At 47.9% G+C, this 18,616-nt stretch overlaps 1 protein-coding gene across 1 annotated transcript in view; it reads right to left on the bottom strand.

Annotated features, from left to right (window-relative positions):
* Positions 1 to 18,616, bottom strand: part of caln2 (calneuron 2) — a 52,770-nt gene that overhangs the window by 6,748 nt on the left and 27,406 nt on the right. Inside the window, exon 5 of the mRNA XM_072375603.1 lies at positions 12,095 to 12,248. Coding sequence (XP_072231704.1) covers positions 12,095 to 12,248 — 154 coding nt within the window. The remainder of the gene's footprint in view (positions 1 to 12,094; positions 12,249 to 18,616) is intronic.

An 18,616-nucleotide genomic window follows, 5' to 3' on the forward strand; every position in this document is an offset into this window, starting at 1 on the left:
GCTGGTTGTTTGGTGCTGGTTGTTTGGTGCTGTGTGTTTGGTGCTGGTTGTTTGGTGCCATTTGTTTGGCGCTGTTTGTTTGGCGCTGTTTGTTTGGTGCTGGTTGTTTGCTGCTGTGTGTTTGGCGCTGTTTGTTTGGCGCTGTTTGTTTGGTGCTGTTTGTTTGGCGCTGTTTGTTTGGCGCGGTTTGTTTGGTGCGGTTTGTTTGGCGCTGTTTGTTTGGCGCTGTTTGTTTGGCGCTGTTTGTTTGGCGCTGGTTGTTTGGCGCTGTTTGTTTGGTGCTGGTTGTTTGGTGCTGTTTGTTTGGCGCTGGTTGTTTGGCGCTGTTTGTTTGGTGCTGGTTGTTTGGCGCTGTTTGTTTGGCGCTGGTTGTTTGGCGCTGGTTGTTTGGCGCTGGTTGTTTGGCGCTGTTTGTTTGGCGCTGTTTGTTTGGCGCTGTTTGTTTGGCGCTGGTTGTTTGGCGCTGGTTGTTTGGCGCTGGTTGTTTGGCGCTGTTTGTTTGGCGCTGTTTGTTTGGCGCTGTGTGTTTGGCGCTGGTTGTTTGGTGCTGGTTGTTTGGTGCTGGTTGTTTGGCGTTGTTTGTTTGGTGCTGGTTGTTTGGCGCTGGTTGTTTGGCGCTGGTTGTTTGGCGCTGTTTGTTTGGCGCTGGTTGTTTGGTGTTGTTTGTTTGGTGCTGTTTGTTTGGTGCTGTGTGTTTGGTGCTGGTTGTTTGCTGCTGTTTGTTTGGCGCTGTTTGTTTGGTGCTGGTTGTTTGGTGCTGGTTGTTTGGTGCTGGTTGTTTGGTGCTGGTTGTTTGGCGTTGTTTGTTTTTAGCGTTGTTTGTTTGGCGCTGGTTGTTTGGCGCTGTTTGTTTGGTGCTGGTTGTTTGGTGTTGTTTGTTTGGTGCTGGTTGTTTGGTGCTGGTTGTTTGGTGCTGGTTGTTTGGCGCTGTTTGTTTGGTGCTGTTTGTTTGGTGCTGTGTGTTTGGTGCTGGTTGTTTGCTGCTGGTTGTTTGCTGCTGTTTGTTTGGCGTTGTTTGTTTGGCGCTGGTTGTTTGGCGCTGTTTGTTTGGCGCTGTTTGTTTGGTGCTGGTTGTTTGGTGCTGTGTGTTTGGTGCTGGTTGTTTGGTGCTGGTTGTTTGGCGCTGTTTGTTTGGCGCTGTTTGTTTGGTGCTGGTTGTTTTCTGCTGTGTGTTTGGCGCTGTTTGTTTGGCGCTGTTTGTTTGGTGCTGTTTGTTTGGTGCTGTTTGTTTGGCGCGGTTTGTTTGGCGCGGTTTGTTTGGCGCTGTTTGTTTGGCGCTGTTTGTTTGGCGCTGTTTGTTTGGCGCTGTTTGTTTGGCGCTGTTTGTTTGGCGCTGGTTGTTTGGCGCTGTTTGTTTGGTGCTGGTTGTTTGGTGCTGTTTGTTTGGCGCTGGTTGTTTGGCGCTGTTTGTTTGGTGCTGGTTGTTTGGCGCTGTTTGTTTGGCGCTGGTTGTTTGGCGCTGGTTGTTTGGCGCTGGTTGTTTGGCGCTGTTTGTTTGGCGCTGTTTGTTTGGCGCTGTTTGTTTGGCGCTGTTTGTTTGGCGCTGGTTGTTTGGCGCTGGTTGTTTGGCGCTGGTTGTTTGGCGCTGTTTGTTTGGCGCTGTTTGTTTGGCGCTGTGTGTTTGGCGCTGGTTGTTTGGCGCTGTTTGTTTGGCGCTGTTTGTTTGGCGCTGTTTGTTTGGCGCTGTTTGTTTGGCGTTGTTTGTTTGGCGCTGTTTGTTTGGTGCTGGTTGTTTGGTGCCGGTTGTTTGGTGCCGGTTGTTTGGTGCCGGTTGTTTGGTGCCGGTAGTTTGGTGCCGGTTGTTTGGCGCCGGTTGTTTGGCGCCGTTTGTTTGGCGCCGTTTGTGTGGCGCTGTTTGTTTGGCGCTGGTTGTTTGGCGCTGGTTGTTTGGTGCCGGTTGTTTGGTGCTGGTTGTTTGGTGCTGTTTGTTTGGTGCTGTTTGTTTGGTGCTGGTTGTTTGGTGCTGGTTGTTTGGTGCTGGTTGTTTGGTGCTGGTTGTTTGGCGTTGTTTGTTTGGTGCTGGTTGTTTGGCGCTGGTTGTTTGGCGCTGGTTGTTTGGCGCTGTTTGTTTGGCGCTGGTTGTTTGGTGTTGTTTGTTTGGTGCTGTTTGTTTGGTGCTGTGTGTTTGGTGCTGGTTGTTTGCTGCTGTTTGTTTGGCGCTGTTTGTTTGGTGCTGGTTGTTTGGTGCTGGTTGTTTGGTGCTGTTTGTTTGGTGCTGTGTGTTTGGTGCTGGTTGTTTGCTGCTGTTTGTTTGGCGCTGTTTGTTTGGTGCTGGTTGTTTGGCGCTGTTTGTTTGGCGCTGTTTGTTTGGTGCTGTTTGTTTGGCGCTGGTTGTTTGGCGCTGTTTGTTTGGTGCTGGTTGTTTGGTGTTGTTTGTTTGGTGCTGGTTGTTTGGTGCTGGTTGTTTGGTGCTGGTTGTTTGGCGCTGTTTGTTTGGTGCTGTTTGTTTGGTGCTGTGTGTTTGGTGCTGGTTGTTTGCTGCTGGTTGTTTGCTGCTGTTTGTTTGGCGTTGTTTGTTTGGCGCTGGTTGTTTGGCGCTGTTTGTTTGGCGCTGTTTGTTTGGTGCTGGTTGTTTGGTGCTGTGTGTTTGGTGCTGGTTGTTTGGTGCTGGTTGTTTGGCGCTGTTTGTTTGGCGCTGTTTGTTTGGTGCTGGTTGTTTTCTGCTGTGTGTTTGGCGCTGTTTGTTTGGCGCTGTTTGTTTGGTGCTGTTTGTTTGGTGCTGTTTGTTTGGCGCGGTTTGTTTGGCGCGGTTTGTTTGGCGCTGTTTGTTTGGCGCTGTTTGTTTGGCGCTGTTTGTTTGGCGCTGTTTGTTTGGCGCTGTTTGTTTGGCGCTGGTTGTTTGGTGCTGGTTGTTTGGCGCTGGTTGTTTGGCGCTGGTTGTTTGGCGCTGTTTGTTTGGTGCTGGTTGTTTGGTGCTGTTTGTTTGGTGCTGGTTGTTTGGCGCTGTTTGTTTGGTGCTGTTTGTATGGCGCTGGTTGTTTGGCGCTGGTTGTTTGGCGCTGGTTGTTTGGCGCTGGTTGTTTGGCGCTGGTTGTTTGGCGCTGGTTGTTTGGCGCTGTTTGTTTGGCGCTGTTTGTTTGGCGCTGTTTGTTTGGCGCTGTTTGTTTGGCGCTGGTTGTTTGGCGCTGTTTGTTTGGCGCTGTTTGTTTGGCGCTGTGTGTTTGGCGCTGGTTGTTTGGCGCTGTTTGTTTGGCGCTGTTTGTTTGGCGCTGGTTGTTTGGCGCTGTTTGTTTGGTGCTGGTTGTTTGGTGCTGGTTGTTTGGTGCTGTTTGTTTGGCGCTGTTTGTTTGGCGCTGTTTGTTTGGCGCTGTTTGTTTGGTGCTGGTTGTTTGGTGCTGGTTGTTTGGTGCTGTTTGTTTGGCGCTGTTTGTTTGGCGCTGTTTGTTTGGCGCTGGTTGTTTGGCGCTGTTTGTTTGGTGCTGGTTGTTTGGTGCTGTTTGTTTGGTGCTGGTTGTTTGGTGTTGTTTGTTTGGTGCTGGTTGTTTGCTGCTGTTTGTTTGGTGCTGTTTGTTTGGTGCTGGTTGTTTGGTGCTGGTTGTTTGGTGTTGTTTGTTTGGTGCTGGTTGTTTGCTGCTGTTTGTTTGGTGCTGGTTGTTTGGTGCTGGTTGTTTGGTGCTGGTTGTTTGGCGCTGGTTGTTTGGCGCTGTTTGTTTGGCGCTGGTTGTTTGGTGTTGTTTGTTTGGTGCTGGTTGTTTGGTGCTGGTTGTTTGGCGTTGTTTGTTTGGCGTTGTTTGTTTGGCGCTGTTTGTTTGGCGCTGTTTGTTTGGTGCTGGTTGTTTGGCGCTGGTTGTTTGGCGCTGGTTGTTTGGTGCTGGTTGTTTGGTGCTGTGTGTTTGGCGCTGTTTGTTTGGCGCTGTTTGTTTGGTGCTGGTTGTTTGGTGCTGTTTGTTTGGTGCTGTTTGTTTGGTGCTGGTTGTTTGGTGCTGGTTGTTTGGCGCTGGTTGTTTGGTGCTGGTTGTTTGGTGTTGTTTGTTTGGTGCTGGTTGTTTGCTGCTGTTTGTTTGGTGCTGTTTGTTTGGTGCTGTTTGTTTGGTGCTGGTTGTTTGGTGCTGGTTGTTTGGTGCTGTTTGTTTGGTGCTGGTTGTTTGGTGTTGTTTGTTTGGTGCTGGTTGTTTGCTGCTGTTTGTTTGGTGCTGTTTGTTTGGTGCTGGTTGTTTGGTGCTGGTTGTTTGGTGCTGGTTGTTTGGCGTTGTTTGTTTGGCGCTGGTTGTTTGGCGCTGGTTGTTTGGCGCTGTTTGTTTGGCGCTGGTTGTTTGGCGTTGTTTGTTTGGTGCTGGTTGTTTGGTGTTGTTTGTTTGGTGCTGGTTGTTTGGTGTTGTTTGTTTGGTGCTGGTTGTTTGGTGTTGTTTGTTTGGTGCTGGTTGTTTGCTGCTGTTTGTTTGGTGCTGGTTGTTTGGTGCTGTTTGTTTGGTGCTGGTTGTTTGGTGCTGTTTGTTTGGTGCTGGTTGTTTGGTGTTGTTTGTTTGGTGCTGGTTGTTTGCTGCTGTTTGTTTGGTGCTGGTTGTTTGGTGCTGGTTGTTTGGTGCTGGTTGTTTGGCGTTGTTTGTTTGGTGCTGGTTGTTTGGCGCTGGTTGTTTGGCGCTGTTTGTTTGGCGCTGTTTGTTTGGTGTTGTTTGTTTGGTGCTGGTTGTTTGGTGCTGGTTGTTTGGCGTTGTTTGTTTGGCGTTGTTTGTTTGGCGCTGTTTGTTTGGCGCTGTTTGTTTGGCGCTGTTTGTTTGGTGCTGGTTGTTTGGTGCTGTTTGTTTGGTGCTGTGTGTTTGGTGCTGGTTGTTTGCTGCTGTTTGTTTGGCGCTGTTTGTTTGGTGCTGGTTGTTTGGTGCTGGTTGTTTGGTGCTGGTTGTTTGGTGCTGGTTGTTTGGCGTTGTTTGTTTTTAGCGTTGTTTGTTTGGCGCTGGTTGTTTGGCGCTGTTTGTTTGGTGCTGGTTGTTTGGTGTTGTTTGTTTGGTGCTGTTTGTTTGGCGCTGGTTGTTTGGTGCTGTTTGTTTGGTGCTGTGTGTTTGGTGCTGGTTGTTTGCTGCTGGTTGTTTGCTGCTGTTTGTTTGGCGTTGTTTGTTTGGCGCTGGTTGTTTGGCGCTGTTTGTTTGGCGCTGTTTGTTTGGTGCTGGTTGTTTGGTGCTGTGTGTTTGGTGCTGGTTGTTTGGTGCCATTTGTTTGGCGCTGTTTGTTTGGCGCTGTTTGTTTGGTGCTGGTTGTTTGCTGCTGTGTGTTTGGCGCTGTTTGTTTGGCGCTGTTTGTTTGGTGCTGTTTGTTTGGTGCTGTTTGTTTGGCGCGGTTTGTTTGGTGCGGTTTGTTTGGCGCTGTTTGTTTGGCGCTGTTTGTTTGGCGCTGTTTGTTTGGCGCTGGTTGTTTGGCGCTGTTTGTTTGGTGCTGGTTGTTTGGTGCTGTTTGTTTGGTGCTGGTTGTTTGGCGCTGTTTGTTTGGTGCTGTTTGTATGGTGCTGGTTGTTTGGCGCTGTTTGTTTGGCGCTGGTTGTTTGGCGCTGGTTGTTTGGCGCTGTTTGTTTGGCGCTGTTTGTTTGGCGCTGTTTGTTTGGCGCTGTTTGTTTGGCGCTGGTTGTTTGGCGCTGGTTGTTTGGCGCTGTTTGTTTGGCGCTGTGTGTTTGGCGCTGTGTGTTTGGCGCTGGTTGTTTGGCGCTGTTTGTTTGGCGCTGTTTGTTTGGCGCTGTTTGTTTGGCGCTGTTTGTTTGGCGTTGTTTGTTTGGCGCTGTTTGTTTGGCGCTGTTTGTTTGGAGCTGTTTGTTTGGTGCTGGTTGTTTGGTGCTGGTTGTTTGGTGCCGGTTGTTTGGTGCCGGTTGTTTGGTGCCGGTAGTTTGGTGCCGGTTGTTTGGCGCCGGTTGTTTGGCGCCGTTTGTTTGGCGCCGTTTGTTTGGCGCTGTTTGTGTGGCGCTGTTTGTTTGGCGCTGGTTGTTTGGCGCTGGTTGTTTGGTGCCGGTTGTTTGGTGCTGGTTGTTTGGTGCTGTTTGTTTGGTGCTGTTTGTTTGGTGCTGGTTGTTTGGTGCTGGTTGTTTGGCGTTGTTTGTTTGGTGCTGGTTGTTTGGCGCTGGTTGTTTGGCGCTGGTTGTTTGGCGCTGTTTGTTTGGCGCTGGTTGTTTGGTGTTGTTTGTTTGGTGCTGTTTGTTTGGTGCTGTGTGTTTGGTGCTGGTTGTTTGCTGCTGTTTGTTTGGCGCTGTTTGTTTGGTGCTGGTTGTTTGGTGCTGGTTGTTTGGTGCTGGTTGTTTGGTGCTGGTTGTTTGGCGTTGTTTGTTTTTAGCGTTGTTTGTTTGGCGCTGGTTGTTTGGCGCTGTTTGTTTGGTGCTGGTTGTTTGGTGTTGTTTGTTTGGTGCTGGTTGTTTGGTGCTGGTTGTTTGGTGCTGGTTGTTTGGCGCTGTTTGTTTGGTGCTGTTTGTTTGGTGCTGTGTGTTTGGTGCTGGTTGTTTGCTGCTGGTTGTTTGCTGCTGTTTGTTTGGCGTTGTTTGTTTGGCGCTGGTTGTTTGGCGCTGTTTGTTTGGCGCTGGTTGTTTGGTGCTGGTTGTTTGGTGCTGTGTGTTTGGTGCTGGTTGTTTGGTGCTGGTTGTTTGGCGCTGTTTGTTTGGCGCTGTTTGTTTGGTGCTGGTTGTTTGCTGCTGTGTGTTTGGCGCTGTTTGTTTGGCGCTGTTTGTTTGGTGCTGTTTGTTTGGTGCTGTTTGTTTGGCGCGGTTTGTTTGGCGCGGTTTGTTTGGCGCTGTTTGTTTGGCGCTGTTTGTTTGGCGCTGTTTGTTTGGCGCTGTTTGTTTGGCGCTGGTTGTTTGGCGCTGGTTGTTTGGCGCTGTTTGTTTGGTGCTGGTTGTTTGGTGCTGTTTGTTTGGTGCTGGTTGTTTGGCGCTGTTTGTTTGGTGCTGTTTGTATGGTGCTGGTTGTTTGGCGCTGTTTGTTTGGCGCTGGTTGTTTGGCGCTGGTTGTTTGGCGCTGGTTGTTTGGCGCTGTTTGTTTGGCGCTGTTTGTTTGGCGCTGTTTGTTTGGCGCTGTTTGTTTGGCGCTGGTTGTTTGGCGCTGTTTGTTTGGCGCTGTGTGTTTGGCGCTGGTTGTTTGGCGCTGTTTGTTTGGCGCTGTTTGTTTGGCGCTGTTTGTTTGGCGCTGTTTGTTTGGCGTTGTTTGTTTGGCGCTGTTTGTTTGGCGCTGTTTGTTTGGAGCTGTTTGTTTGGTGCTGGTTGTTTGGTGCTGGTTGTTTGGTGCCGGTTGTTTGGTGCCGGTTGTTTGGTGCCGGTAGTTTGGTGCCGGTTGTTTGGCGCCGTTTGTTTGGCGCCGTTTGTTTGGCGCCGTTTGTTTGGCGCCGTTTGTGTGGCGCTGTTTGTTTGGCGCCGGTTGTTTGGTGCCGGTTGTTTGGTGCCGGTTGTTTGGTGCCGGTTGTTTGGTGCTGTTTGTTTGGTGCTGTTTGTTTGGTGCTGGTTGTTTGGTGCTGGTTGTTTGGTGCTGGTTGTTTGGTGCTGTTTGTTTGGTGCTGTTTGTTTGGTGTTGTTTGTTTGGCGCTGTTTGTGTGGCGCTGTTTGTTTGGCGCTGGTTGTTTGGTGCTGGTTGTTTGGTGCTGGTTGTTTGGTGCTGTTTGTTTGGTGCTGTTTGTTTGGCGCTGTTTGTGTGGCGCTGTTTGTTTGGCGCTGGTTGTTTGGTGCTGGTTGTTTGGTGCTGTTTGTTTGGTGCTGTTTGTTTGGCGCTGTTTGTGTGGCGCTGTTTGTTTGGCGCTGGTTGTTTGGTGCTCGTTGTTTGGTGCTGTTTGTTTGGCGCTGTTTGTTTGGTGCTGGTTGTTTGGTGCTGTGTGTTTGGTGCTGGTTGTTTGGTGCTGGTTGTTTGGCGCTGTTTGTTTGGCGCTGTTTGTTTGGTGCTGGTTGTTTGCTGCTGTGTGTTTGGCGCTGTTTGTTTGGCGCTGTTTGTTTGGTGCTGTTTGTTTGGTGCTGTTTGTTTGGCGCGGTTTGTTTGGCGCGGTTTGTTTGGCGCTGTTTGTTTGGCGCTGTTTGTTTGGCGCTGTTTGTTTGGCGCTGTTTGTTTGGCGCTGGTTGTTTGGCGCTGGTTGTTTGGCGCTGTTTGTTTGGTGCTGGTTGTTTGGTGCTGTTTGTTTGGTGCTGGTTGTTTGGCGCTGTTTGTTTGGTGCTGTTTGTATGGTGCTGGTTGTTTGGCGCTGTTTGTTTGGCGCTGGTTGTTTGGCGCTGGTTGTTTGGCGCTGGTTGTTTGGCGCTGGTTGTTTGGCGCTGTTTGTTTGGCGCTGTTTGTTTGGCGCTGTTTGTTTGGCGCTGGTTGTTTGGCGCTGTTTGTTTGGCGCTGTGTGTTTGGCGCTGGTTGTTTGGCGCTGTTTGTTTGGCGCTGTTTGTTTGGCGCTGTTTGTTTGGCGCTGTTTGTTTGGCGTTGTTTGTTTGGCGCTGTTTGTTTGGCGCTGTTTGTTTGGAGCTGTTTGTTTGGTGCTGGTTGTTTGGTGCTGGTTGTTTGGTGCCGGTTGTTTGGTGCCGGTTGTTTGGTGCCGGTAGTTTGGTGCCGGTTGTTTGGCGCCGTTTGTTTGGCGCCGTTTGTTTGGCGCCGTTTGTTTGGCGCTGTTTGTGTGGCGCTGTTTGTTTGGCGCCGGTTGTTTGGTGCCGGTTGTTTGGTGCCGGTTGTTTGGTGCCGGTTGTTTGGTGCTGTTTGTTTGGTGCTGTTTGTTTGGTGCTGGTTGTTTGGTGCTGGTTGTTTGGTGCTGGTTGTTTGGTGCTGTTTGTTTGGTGCTGTTTGTTTGGTGTTGTTTGTTTGGCGCTGTTTGTGTGGCGCTGTTTGTTTGGCGCTGGTTGTTTGGTGCTGGTTGTTTGGTGCTGGTTGTTTGGTGCTGTTTGTTTGGTGCTGTTTGTTTGGCGCTGTTTGTGTGGCGCTGTTTGTTTGGCGCTGGTTGTTTGGTGCTGGTTGTTTGGTGCTGTTTGTTTGGTGCTGTTTGTTTGGCGCTGTTTGTGTGGCGCTGTTTGTTTGGCGCTGGTTGTTTGGTGCTCGTTGTTTGGTGCTGGTTGTTTGGTGCTGTTTGTTTGGTGTTGTTTGTTTGGCGCTGTTTGTGTGGCGCTGTTTGTTTGGCGCTGGTTGTTTGGCGCTGTTTGTTTGGTGCTGTTTGTTTGGTGCTGGTTGTTTGGTGCTGTTTGTTTGGTGCTGGTTGTTTGGTGCTGGTTGTTTGGTGCTGGTTGTTTGGTGCTGGTTGTTTGGTGCTGGTTGTTTGGTGCTGTTTGTTTGGTGCTGGTTGTTTGGTGCTGGTTGTTTGGTGCTGGTTGTTTGGTGCTGTTTGTTTGGTGCTGGTTGTTTGGTGCTGGTTGTTTGGTGCTGGTTGTTTGGTGCTGTTTGTTTGGTGCTGGTTGTTTGGTGCTGGTTGTTTGGTGCCGTTTGTTTGGTGCTGGTTGTTTGGTGCTGGTTGTTTGGTGCTGTTTGTTTGGTGCTGTTTGTTTGGAGCTGTTTGTTTGGTGCCGTTTCTTTGGTGCCGGTTGTTTGGTGCCGTTTGTTTGGCGCCGTTTGTTTGGCGCCGTTTGTTTGGTGCCGTTTGTTTGGTGCCGTTTGTTTGGTGCCGTTTGTTTGGCGCCGCTTGTTTGGCGCCGTTCGTTTGGCGCCGTTCGTTTGGTGCCGGTTTTTTGGTGCCGTTTGTTTGGTGCCGGTTGTTTGGTGCTGTTTGTTTGGTGCCGTTTGTTTGGTGCCGTTTGTTTGGTGCCGTTCGTTTGGTGCCGTTCGTTTGGTGCCGTTCGTTTGGTGCCGTTCGTTTGGTGCCGTTCGTTTGGTGCCGTTCGTTTGGTGCTGGTCGTTTGGTGCTGTTTGTTTGGAGCTGTTTGTTTGGTGCTGTTTGTTTGGTGCTGTTTTTTATGGGGACATATGGCACCAAAACAGAGCCCCATGTGTGAACATGTTGGTGGATGTATCATGGTTTGGGTCAATATGCTGCACCAGGGCAGATTAAAGGCATCGGCTGAAGGATTAAGTCTGAATTAACAGATTCTACAGCAAAACAGGATCTCAGCATGTCTTTCAACCAAAGAATGGTTCAAATAGGAACCGAGTTAATGCTTAAAAACCTTTAAAAACCAGCATATGAGGGAAAAGCCACTGATATCTTTGGGTTGAAGTCATCTCCACAAACCCCTTCAAGGTGATGTGAAGGACTAACCAACAGCAGGCACCAGATTCTGACAGCAAAGGCTTTCTTTTACTCACAGATATGCACATCTAAATCCATCTATATCCACTTCTAAACATGCTGAAATGACAAATATCTGCTCATCTGGAATCTGATGCAACAACACATCTGGATAAAGCTGGAAAAGAGGTTCTGAAAACAGCTGAGATGCTCCTTTTATTCCAGCTCCAGGAATGTCCTGAAGAAATGTTGAGCAGCTTCAGTCCCTGGGACAACATTCCTCCCTCTAAGGTCCAGCGGCTGGTCTCTTCCGTCCCCAGATGTGTCCAGATGTGGTTAAAGGAAGAGGGGATGCTACACAGTGGTGAACTGGGCCTCATCCCAATGCTTTTGAGACACGTTGATGACATTTAAAATGAGAAGAAAGAGCGAAATGTCTCACATTTGATGTTGTTCCTGGTGGAAAACTGTAAATCTGCTGCGTTCTGATTTTATTCACGTCCCACACGGCGTCCAGATGTTTTTGGGGCTGTATAAGTGTTGTGATCTGTGCTGTTTCAGATCATATTTCTGCAGAGGTCTATAAATGTTGGAGCTCACCTCAGCCAAATGAAAAGTGTGACATGCAGTCAAAAGCTCTGAAACAAACTGTTTTGTCACACTTCATGCTAACGTGAATAAAAAACTCTTCTTTTGCACCTCAATAAAAATGTCAGATTTCAGAATCCTGGCTCGGTTCTCACGGGACACGAATGTCCTTTGCCTGAAAGAAAAGGCTTTCCAGTTGCCTTGTGTTGCAGCTTATTTCTGTGACCCAGATTTGAAGCAGAAGTGACTCAGAGCGGTTACAAAAGCAGCAAAAACAAAGGCAGGGTGGAACTTTTGCTCTGCTATCAGTCTGTTCAGGACTTCCTTCCCCCAAAGACGGGGTTTCATGGTGATTGAAAGAGGCAGATGAGCAGAGAAGTTTCCTTTCTGCCAGTTCCCCTGTCTGAGTCTGTCAGAGTCCCACACTGCATCAGTAACTCCGACTCAGAGCTCTGACTGGTGGGTCGAAGAGGAGCTGTGAGCAGAACTGAGCTCCCACCTGACAGACAGAGGATGGTGGAAGGAAGTAGAGGATGAGGGTAACAGACTCCTTTCATCTCCTCTTCTTAAACCCTCTTTTATTTCAGTGTTTTAACTCCCCCTAACCTCCCCAACGCATGGTATATTCCACCCTAAACACCAGAAACTTTGGGAAATGTCTGGCCAGCACTTCCCTGATCCCTTCTTTAGCCTCTTATCTCCTCCTTTACGCCGCCTTCTCCTCCATTTCCCGCCGGCACACTCTTTTTAGGTCTCACTGAGCCTGTGGGCCGGTACCCAGTGGATTCATTAAGACTTTTAGAAGTTTTCTAGCACATTTGATCTGTCTTTACTGCTCTCCAGTCTGTCTTGAAGGATGTTTCACAGCAGCCACGGGGCCAGGTTTCTGCTTTTGTTTCTGTAGACACCCTACAGATCAAACCTGGGGCAGATATTTCTTTATTTTAACACATTAAGTAGGATTTCAAGCAACATTTCACCCAAATAACGTGTCTTCAAAGGTGCTTTTAACTCATTTCAGTCATGGCTACCTCATTATAAACAGCCCATCCTCACATTTCAGCTGCAGAGGAATTATCTTAACCGAGATGTGATCATATTTCATGTTAAAGCATCTTTTCCTTTCCCTAACCGGCGTTGTTTGTCTTCTATATTTAAAGGACCTGAGCAGGAAGATTGTGTCTTTATCATTTCTCACTAAACTCTGCTCCAGGGATCCGTCAGAGACCTGGAAGCAGGTCAGTCTCCTGCTGTTTCTTGTATTTTTGCACATTGTTACTTGGCTTTTAGCTCCAGTATATTGAGATATAGATTTCCCCATCAACCCCTCTGCAACAGATTTCTTTTCTGTTTCTTTAGAGCTTTTTCACCTTGGTAACCGCAGCCTGTGCTGCTGTAAATAATGCAGAATATGAACGCCACGCTTCCTCACCTCCCTCATACTCGGGACAGTTCCCTGAGGTTTCATTGAGGCTCTCCTCCTCGGTGATGATGATGTTCTCGATGTCCTTCATCGTCAGGTGGTCTCGGAAAGCGTGGAACAGCACCTGCTTGAGCTCATCCAGAGACAGCTGCTGCATGTCAAACTGCAGGGACACAGGGATCAATGCAGAGAGCCATCAGCAGTGTGTGAGATAACCGAGCAGCATGTTCTGCACCGGCTTATATCTGCAGAAACGCTGCTTTGTAATGTGAAGCTGAAGCTATTTACAGCCGTCTGATTGTGTGTGATACAGGAGGATTAATGCATGCCGGCCCCATCAATTCAATGGCTTTATCAATTAAAACGCTGCATTTACAGCCTTATAAAATGATTCAGGAGGCTCTGATGTGACTCCTTTGCTCCATCTTTTATGATCTTCCAGAGAAAATCACATCCTCCCCGCAGCTCTTCCCTTAAATCCACACATATGTATGCACAGAGCATCCCTGCGTTATTTACATCCCTGACAGCCTCAAATACAATCAGTCGCTTGGTTTCGCACAACAGATGGACACAGCGAGGCCGGCATGGGGAAGAGGGGGAGAAAAGGGGGTCGGGGGAGAGGGGAAGGACGAGGAAAGTATGAAGAAGAGGCAGATGAGTGAAGAAGAGGGACAGATGGTGGCAGAGATGCTTTACTTAAGCTGAAACAAACCAACAGAACTACGATATTTCACTTAAAAAGACGTCAAATCGTCTGGTTTCACAAACTAAAAGTAAAATATCTGAACATTAAAGAGACCAAAGTAAGAAAGAATAATATATTTAAGAGCTACTTCCACTTTTCTTTCTCATTTTCAGTCTTTGAATGTAAAATTTCTCATTTTTGGCATAGATGAAAACATCTGAAGGGTCAAACCGGTCCTTTGGGTCCGAGACACCAGAAGGTTTCACTTTAGACTCAAAGTGGGAGAAACGGCTGAATTTCCCCCGACCAAAGGCAGAAAAGAAGCCGTTTCACATGCAGGCGGAGCTTCATATGAGAGAAGCATCAAACTTCCAACTGAAGCGTCACCAGAGGACAGTTAGAAAGATATTAATACGCTTATGGAAGAGAGGGAAACTATCTTCAGACATACATATGTTCGCATAATGAGGCAAGCAAACACATTTTATGTAACTGAGTGAGATCATGTGTTTGCATGCCTCCTCCTCTCTGCACATGTCTATTGATTTATCATTCATTTCCATAATTATGGAAATACTCCCACGTACCACACAGGCTTTAGAGCAGAAACAAACACCACAGGAGGAGGATTTCACATGGGAGAAACACCCGGCTTCTTCCCCTAAAAGGAAAGAAGAAGCCTAAAAAGCCACTTTACACATTTACACCTCAGCCAGAGTGCAGCTGTCCCACCTCCACCTTTGGGGTGCTGAGTCGTCCTTTTATATCTGATTGATAGATTAATACCTCCTAACAGCTTGAATTATCATATTTTATCTCTTCTGTGTGACCAAATGTGGTCGCTACTCGATGTCTTCATGGATTATTTCCACATAAATCTTCTAAATTCTCCATTATAAAACCCCTTTCTTGGTCTTTTGTTCCATAATGGCCCATCCTGGAGGAGGAATCGTTCCTCAGATGCTCTGTTCAGGGTTTCTTCTCTAGTTTTCCTTTGAAAAAGGCTCCTTCTCTGTAATCAAGTGCTGAATGAGTGGTATTCAGAGACTGTGAAGCCCCATGAGGCTATGATGGCTCGTATGAAGAAAGAAAGGACTTGACTGGACTTGTCTTCTGGCTCAGATCTCAGAGGATCTCAGAGACAGAGGAGCTAAGCAAGGTGTTGAAAACAGAAGGTGAGAGGAGCTGCTGCAGCCAACTATCACCCGTCTGGGAGGATTTATACTCAAAAAATGACAGAAAACTATTTCATTCTTTGGAAAACACAACTATAAGATATACGGTGCTGATTTTCTCAAAGGAATACCTTAATATGCGGATGAGTGTGGAGTTAAAAGGGAGCGCTGGCAGAGCTTAATGAGCTGTTGCAGCTGGCTGATTGACAGGAAACATGCCCCCGACAAGAGAGCTGTCACTGGAAACAATGGAAAGGATGATAAAAGCACCTCAATAAACTGCATCGAGTCAAAGTCTGACAAAAGATGCTGGTTCCACCCCACTTTGGGCCAAGTGCCAACACAAAGGAAGTGAAAGGGAAACATGTCAGGGAGCCAAACTCAAAGCAACGTGTCTTAAAGCTGATGCACAACTTTGGGCATAAAGAAGGACATTTCTATGCTTATAAGGACAAATATTTAGCCGGTAAATAAAATCATCCTGACTGTGGATTCAAAGGTTTTTAAACGGGCGTCAGATAAAGAGATTTCAGAATATAAAAAGTGGAAAATATAGAGGAAAGTCGCTTGTTTTCTCAACTTCATCCATCAGATTCTGTGCATTTGGTCATAAAAGAGGAGCCTGATGGAAACATATCAATTTTAGCATTTTTGCTGCTTCTTTTAGCACCAAACTCAAACTCCCAGAGGCCTGCTTCTGCTGTTTATTAACAGGGAGAGGATTAAAGGGGCTATTTCCAGCTGTGAGTAAAGGTCTGAGGCAGATGTGTCCATCAAAGACATTTTCTGCCTCCTTACCAGCAGCAGGAGCATTTTTCAGCCTCAGAGGAATAATAAATTAAGTGTACATGTATCTTTTTGATCAAATTGTCACTAGATGTGATTCATTTTTTCACAATTCAATATTTCTTTTGCATTCTCGACCTGAAAAAAGCCGTCGGTTGTATTAATTCATGAATTTTTTTAATTTAATGTGTGAAAATCACCTGAGTTTCGATGGTTTTTCCTTCTCTTTTTCTTTCTTTTGGCAGAATGTAACAGCTGAATAAATGGCCTAATTCTTTTGGCAGGGATTGTACTGTTTGAGTCACCTTTTTTCTGGTGGACCTGGAAAATATAATTATCTGTAAGTGAGCATCATGGGGGTCCCTGAAACCATCTGTCTGATATCATGTAGGTCTGCCTCGGTCTGCCAAAGCTGCTCATGCACTTTATCAGGGGCTCCTTGTGGGGTTTCTGTTGCTATGGTCCCCGTGTCAACGTCATATTGACCTTTTTTAGGGGGTCATTGCCAATTTGCAGACCTGGTAAAAAAATATGTGGCGCTCCAGGGAACATAAGCAAGCTGTGGCACGAGCAGCTGGAGGTGATGCTTGATTTCTGCTGTCTTTGCCTCGAATGCATGCAGGGAAACGGAGCGAAATGTGTCTGAGCTGCAGATGACAGCTGAAGAAAGGCAGCTCCAGAGCAGCTTCCTGTTGCCACCAGCAGACTCTGACGGACGCTCACGGAGAAACCGACAGGCCACATGAAGATCTGAGAGATTTCTGAACCTAAATCTGCGAGAACACGGCGAGAGCCTGTCAGCGAGAGCCAAGACGCATCAATCAGAGGAGCAGGTGCCTCCCCAGCCTCTCGTCCCGCCGGGCCTCCAGTCGTCAGGCCTCCACCTGCTCTGTCTTCTGACCCTTAACAAAAAGTTTGTTTTCCTCTGACTTTACCAGCTTAATGTCTCACATTGGAGTAAAGATGATGCTAAACTAAAGAAATCTGAACAAGGACACTTAAAAAATGGCTGAAATGAGGCCTCAGAACAACAGAACCAGTCACAGCTGACTGAGGGAAAAGCAGCTCTGAAAGCATTTCATCAGCCCATATTACAGCCATTTCTCAGTTATTATGCAACAGGGAGGCAACCCTTTAAAAGACTGATATCAGAGCTCATTAAAATGAACGTTACAGAGTGTTTCAGCAGAGATTTGAACCACTTCTTACCCTTTTCACAGATAGACTGAGACAAACCTCAGCTCTGACTCTTGGGTTTATGTTCTTTGGGACTCTGTCCTTTGGGTTCTGGAGCTTCTTTGGCTTCACTTTTTCTCTAAAAAAGCTTTTCCTTGTGCCGCTCCGATAGGTTTCCCTCCTAATTCCAGTTTTAACTGCTCTGGTCATCATTCATGCTCCTCGGGTCCCTTTGTTTGCACGGCGCCTTCTTTATGCCGACTCGGGTCCCATCTTCATCAGCTTTCTCTGTTTTTGTCCATTCGATTCGATCAGAGGACGGTTTCCCACCTTTGATTAAGAGAGTAAGACTCTAGTTTGCTCCTCATCCTCCTTCCTTCTCCTGTGAGCTTCCACAGATGTTTCTTCTTCTTAAGTTGCACAAACAGAACTCCATCTGAAGCCTTCAGCTGCTCGGCTCAGGGAAGTAAACGCCAGGAAAAGGGTGAAGGGTGTGATGCTCTGTTTGGAAAGTATCAGGACATTCTGATGGGGGAGCAGTCCTGCCGGGTGGCTGCCCCCCTCTGACAGAGCAGCTGCCATGTGGAGAACTCGCTCTTCTGTTTGGGTTAGTTATGTGAGATGAAGGAAACATCCTGATGAATGCCAGGACCTGGGAAGCTGAAAGGTTTGTGGACAGGTGCAGTGAACAGCTTCTCCTGGTAGAGTTTGCATCCAATAAAGAAGCTGAAATCCTCCCTGAATCTATTCAAACCCGTGGCTGTTAGCGTCAGACCTCCACTGTCTGCAGCAGTCTGTCAATAAAGGCAAAAACCTCCTTTCTGTCTTACTTTGTGATGAGAGCCACACAGCAAATGAACTGTTTTAAATGCCCAGCAACCCGAGAACATGTTCTTACTGCAGGCATCTGACTCTAAAGTCTCTCAGATGAACTCACAGCACATTTCTGTCTGGTGAGCTCATTGATTATGGGCACAGAAATCAGAATATCATCAGAATATTTGAATGAAATGTCCAGATTTATGGAACAGCAGCAAAATAAAGGCTTTTCATCTGGAAGAGTCCAAAACAAAGATGTTCTGGACAATAATTGTGGTGCGAATGAGTCAATGAACGATGTTTTACTGCAGAACGATGAGCTGAATATTCATCTGAGAGGCTGAGAGGAATGAGCAGAATCCCACTGAACCAGAGCAAAGAAAGAGGCAGAAACTGCCGGCAGGAAGCTCCTGTTTTCCTGCATCCAGCAGCTGCTGAAGGTTCTGCAGCCAAACATCTGTAAACATTTTCAGTCAGACTGTAGGGAAGCTTTGTGCTGCTGAAGAAAAAGGAACCAAAGGACCAAAAGGAATTCCAATAATTCTACTGTCTTATTACAGATAAAACCTGCTAAAACCTGCTAATTCTGCAGTGAAGGAATCGTGCTGACGGTTTCTCTGTGGTGACCCAGCTCCAGCTCCTCCTTTTTTCTCCTCCTTTTTAACCCAGCTCCATCTCCTCCTTTTTCTCCTCCTTTTTAACCCAGCTCCATCTCCTCCTTTTTTCTCCTCCTTTTTAACCCAGCTCCATCTCCTCCTTTTTTCTCCTCCTTTTTAACCCAGCTCCATCTCCTCCTTTTTCTCCTCCTTTTTAACACAGCTCCATCTCCTCCTTTTTCTCCTCCTTTTTAACCCAGCTCCATCTCCTCCTTTTTCTCCTCCTTTTTAACCCAGCTCCATCTCCTCCTTTTTTCTCCTCCTTTTTAACCCAGCTCCATCTCCTCCTTTTTCTCCTCCTTTTTAACACAGCTCCATCTCCTCCTTTTTTCTCCTCCTTTTTTCTCCTCCTTTTTAACCCAGCTCCATCTCTCCTGCCTCCCCTGAAGTCTGTGAAATAGAAACAGGCTCCTCTGAGACACCCCCCTGCAGCCATTTCCCTCCCCTCCTCTCCTGCTGGACTCTTTGGCTTTGTGCTTTCATTTCCCGCTCCATCCATCCTTTCCGGCTCCATCCATCCTTTCCCGCTCCATCCATCCTTTCCCGCTCCATCCATCCTTTCCCGCTCCATCCATCCATCCTTTCCCGGCTCCATCCATCCTTTCCCGGCTCCATCCATCCTTTCCCGCTCCATCCATCCATCCTTTCCCGCTCCATCCATCCTTTCCCGCTCCATCCATCCTTTCCCGCTCCATCCATCCTTTCCCGCTCCATCCATCCTTTCCCGCTCCATCCATCCTTTCCCGCTCCATCCATCCATCCTTTCCCGCTCCATCCATCCATCCTTTCCCGCTCCATCCATCCTTTCCCTCTCCATCCATCCTCTCCCGCTCCATCCATCCTCTCCCGCTCCATCCATCCTTTCCCGCTCCATCCATCCATCCTTTCCCGCTCCATCCATCCATCCTTTCCCGCTCCATCCATCCATCCTTTCCCGCTCCATCCATCCATCCTTTCCCGCTCCATCCATCCATCCTTTCCCTCTCCATCCATCCTTTCCCGCTCCATCCATCCTCTCCCGCTCCATCCATCCTTTCCCGCTCCATCCATCCTTTCCCGCTCCATCCATCCTTTCCCGCTCCATCCATCCATCCTTTCCCGCTCCATCCATCCATCCTTTCCCGCTCCATCCATCCTTTCCCTCTCCATCCATCCTCTCCCGCTCCATCCATCCTCTCCCGCTCCATCCATCCTTTCCCGCTCCATCCATCCATCCTTTCCCGCTCCATCC

This window comes from Leuresthes tenuis, unplaced genomic scaffold (assembly GCF_036924035.1).
Source record: "Leuresthes tenuis unplaced genomic scaffold, fLeuTen1.0.hap1 SCAF_21, whole genome shotgun sequence".
Taxonomy (NCBI): domain Eukaryota; kingdom Metazoa; phylum Chordata; class Actinopteri; order Atheriniformes; family Atherinopsidae; genus Leuresthes; species Leuresthes tenuis.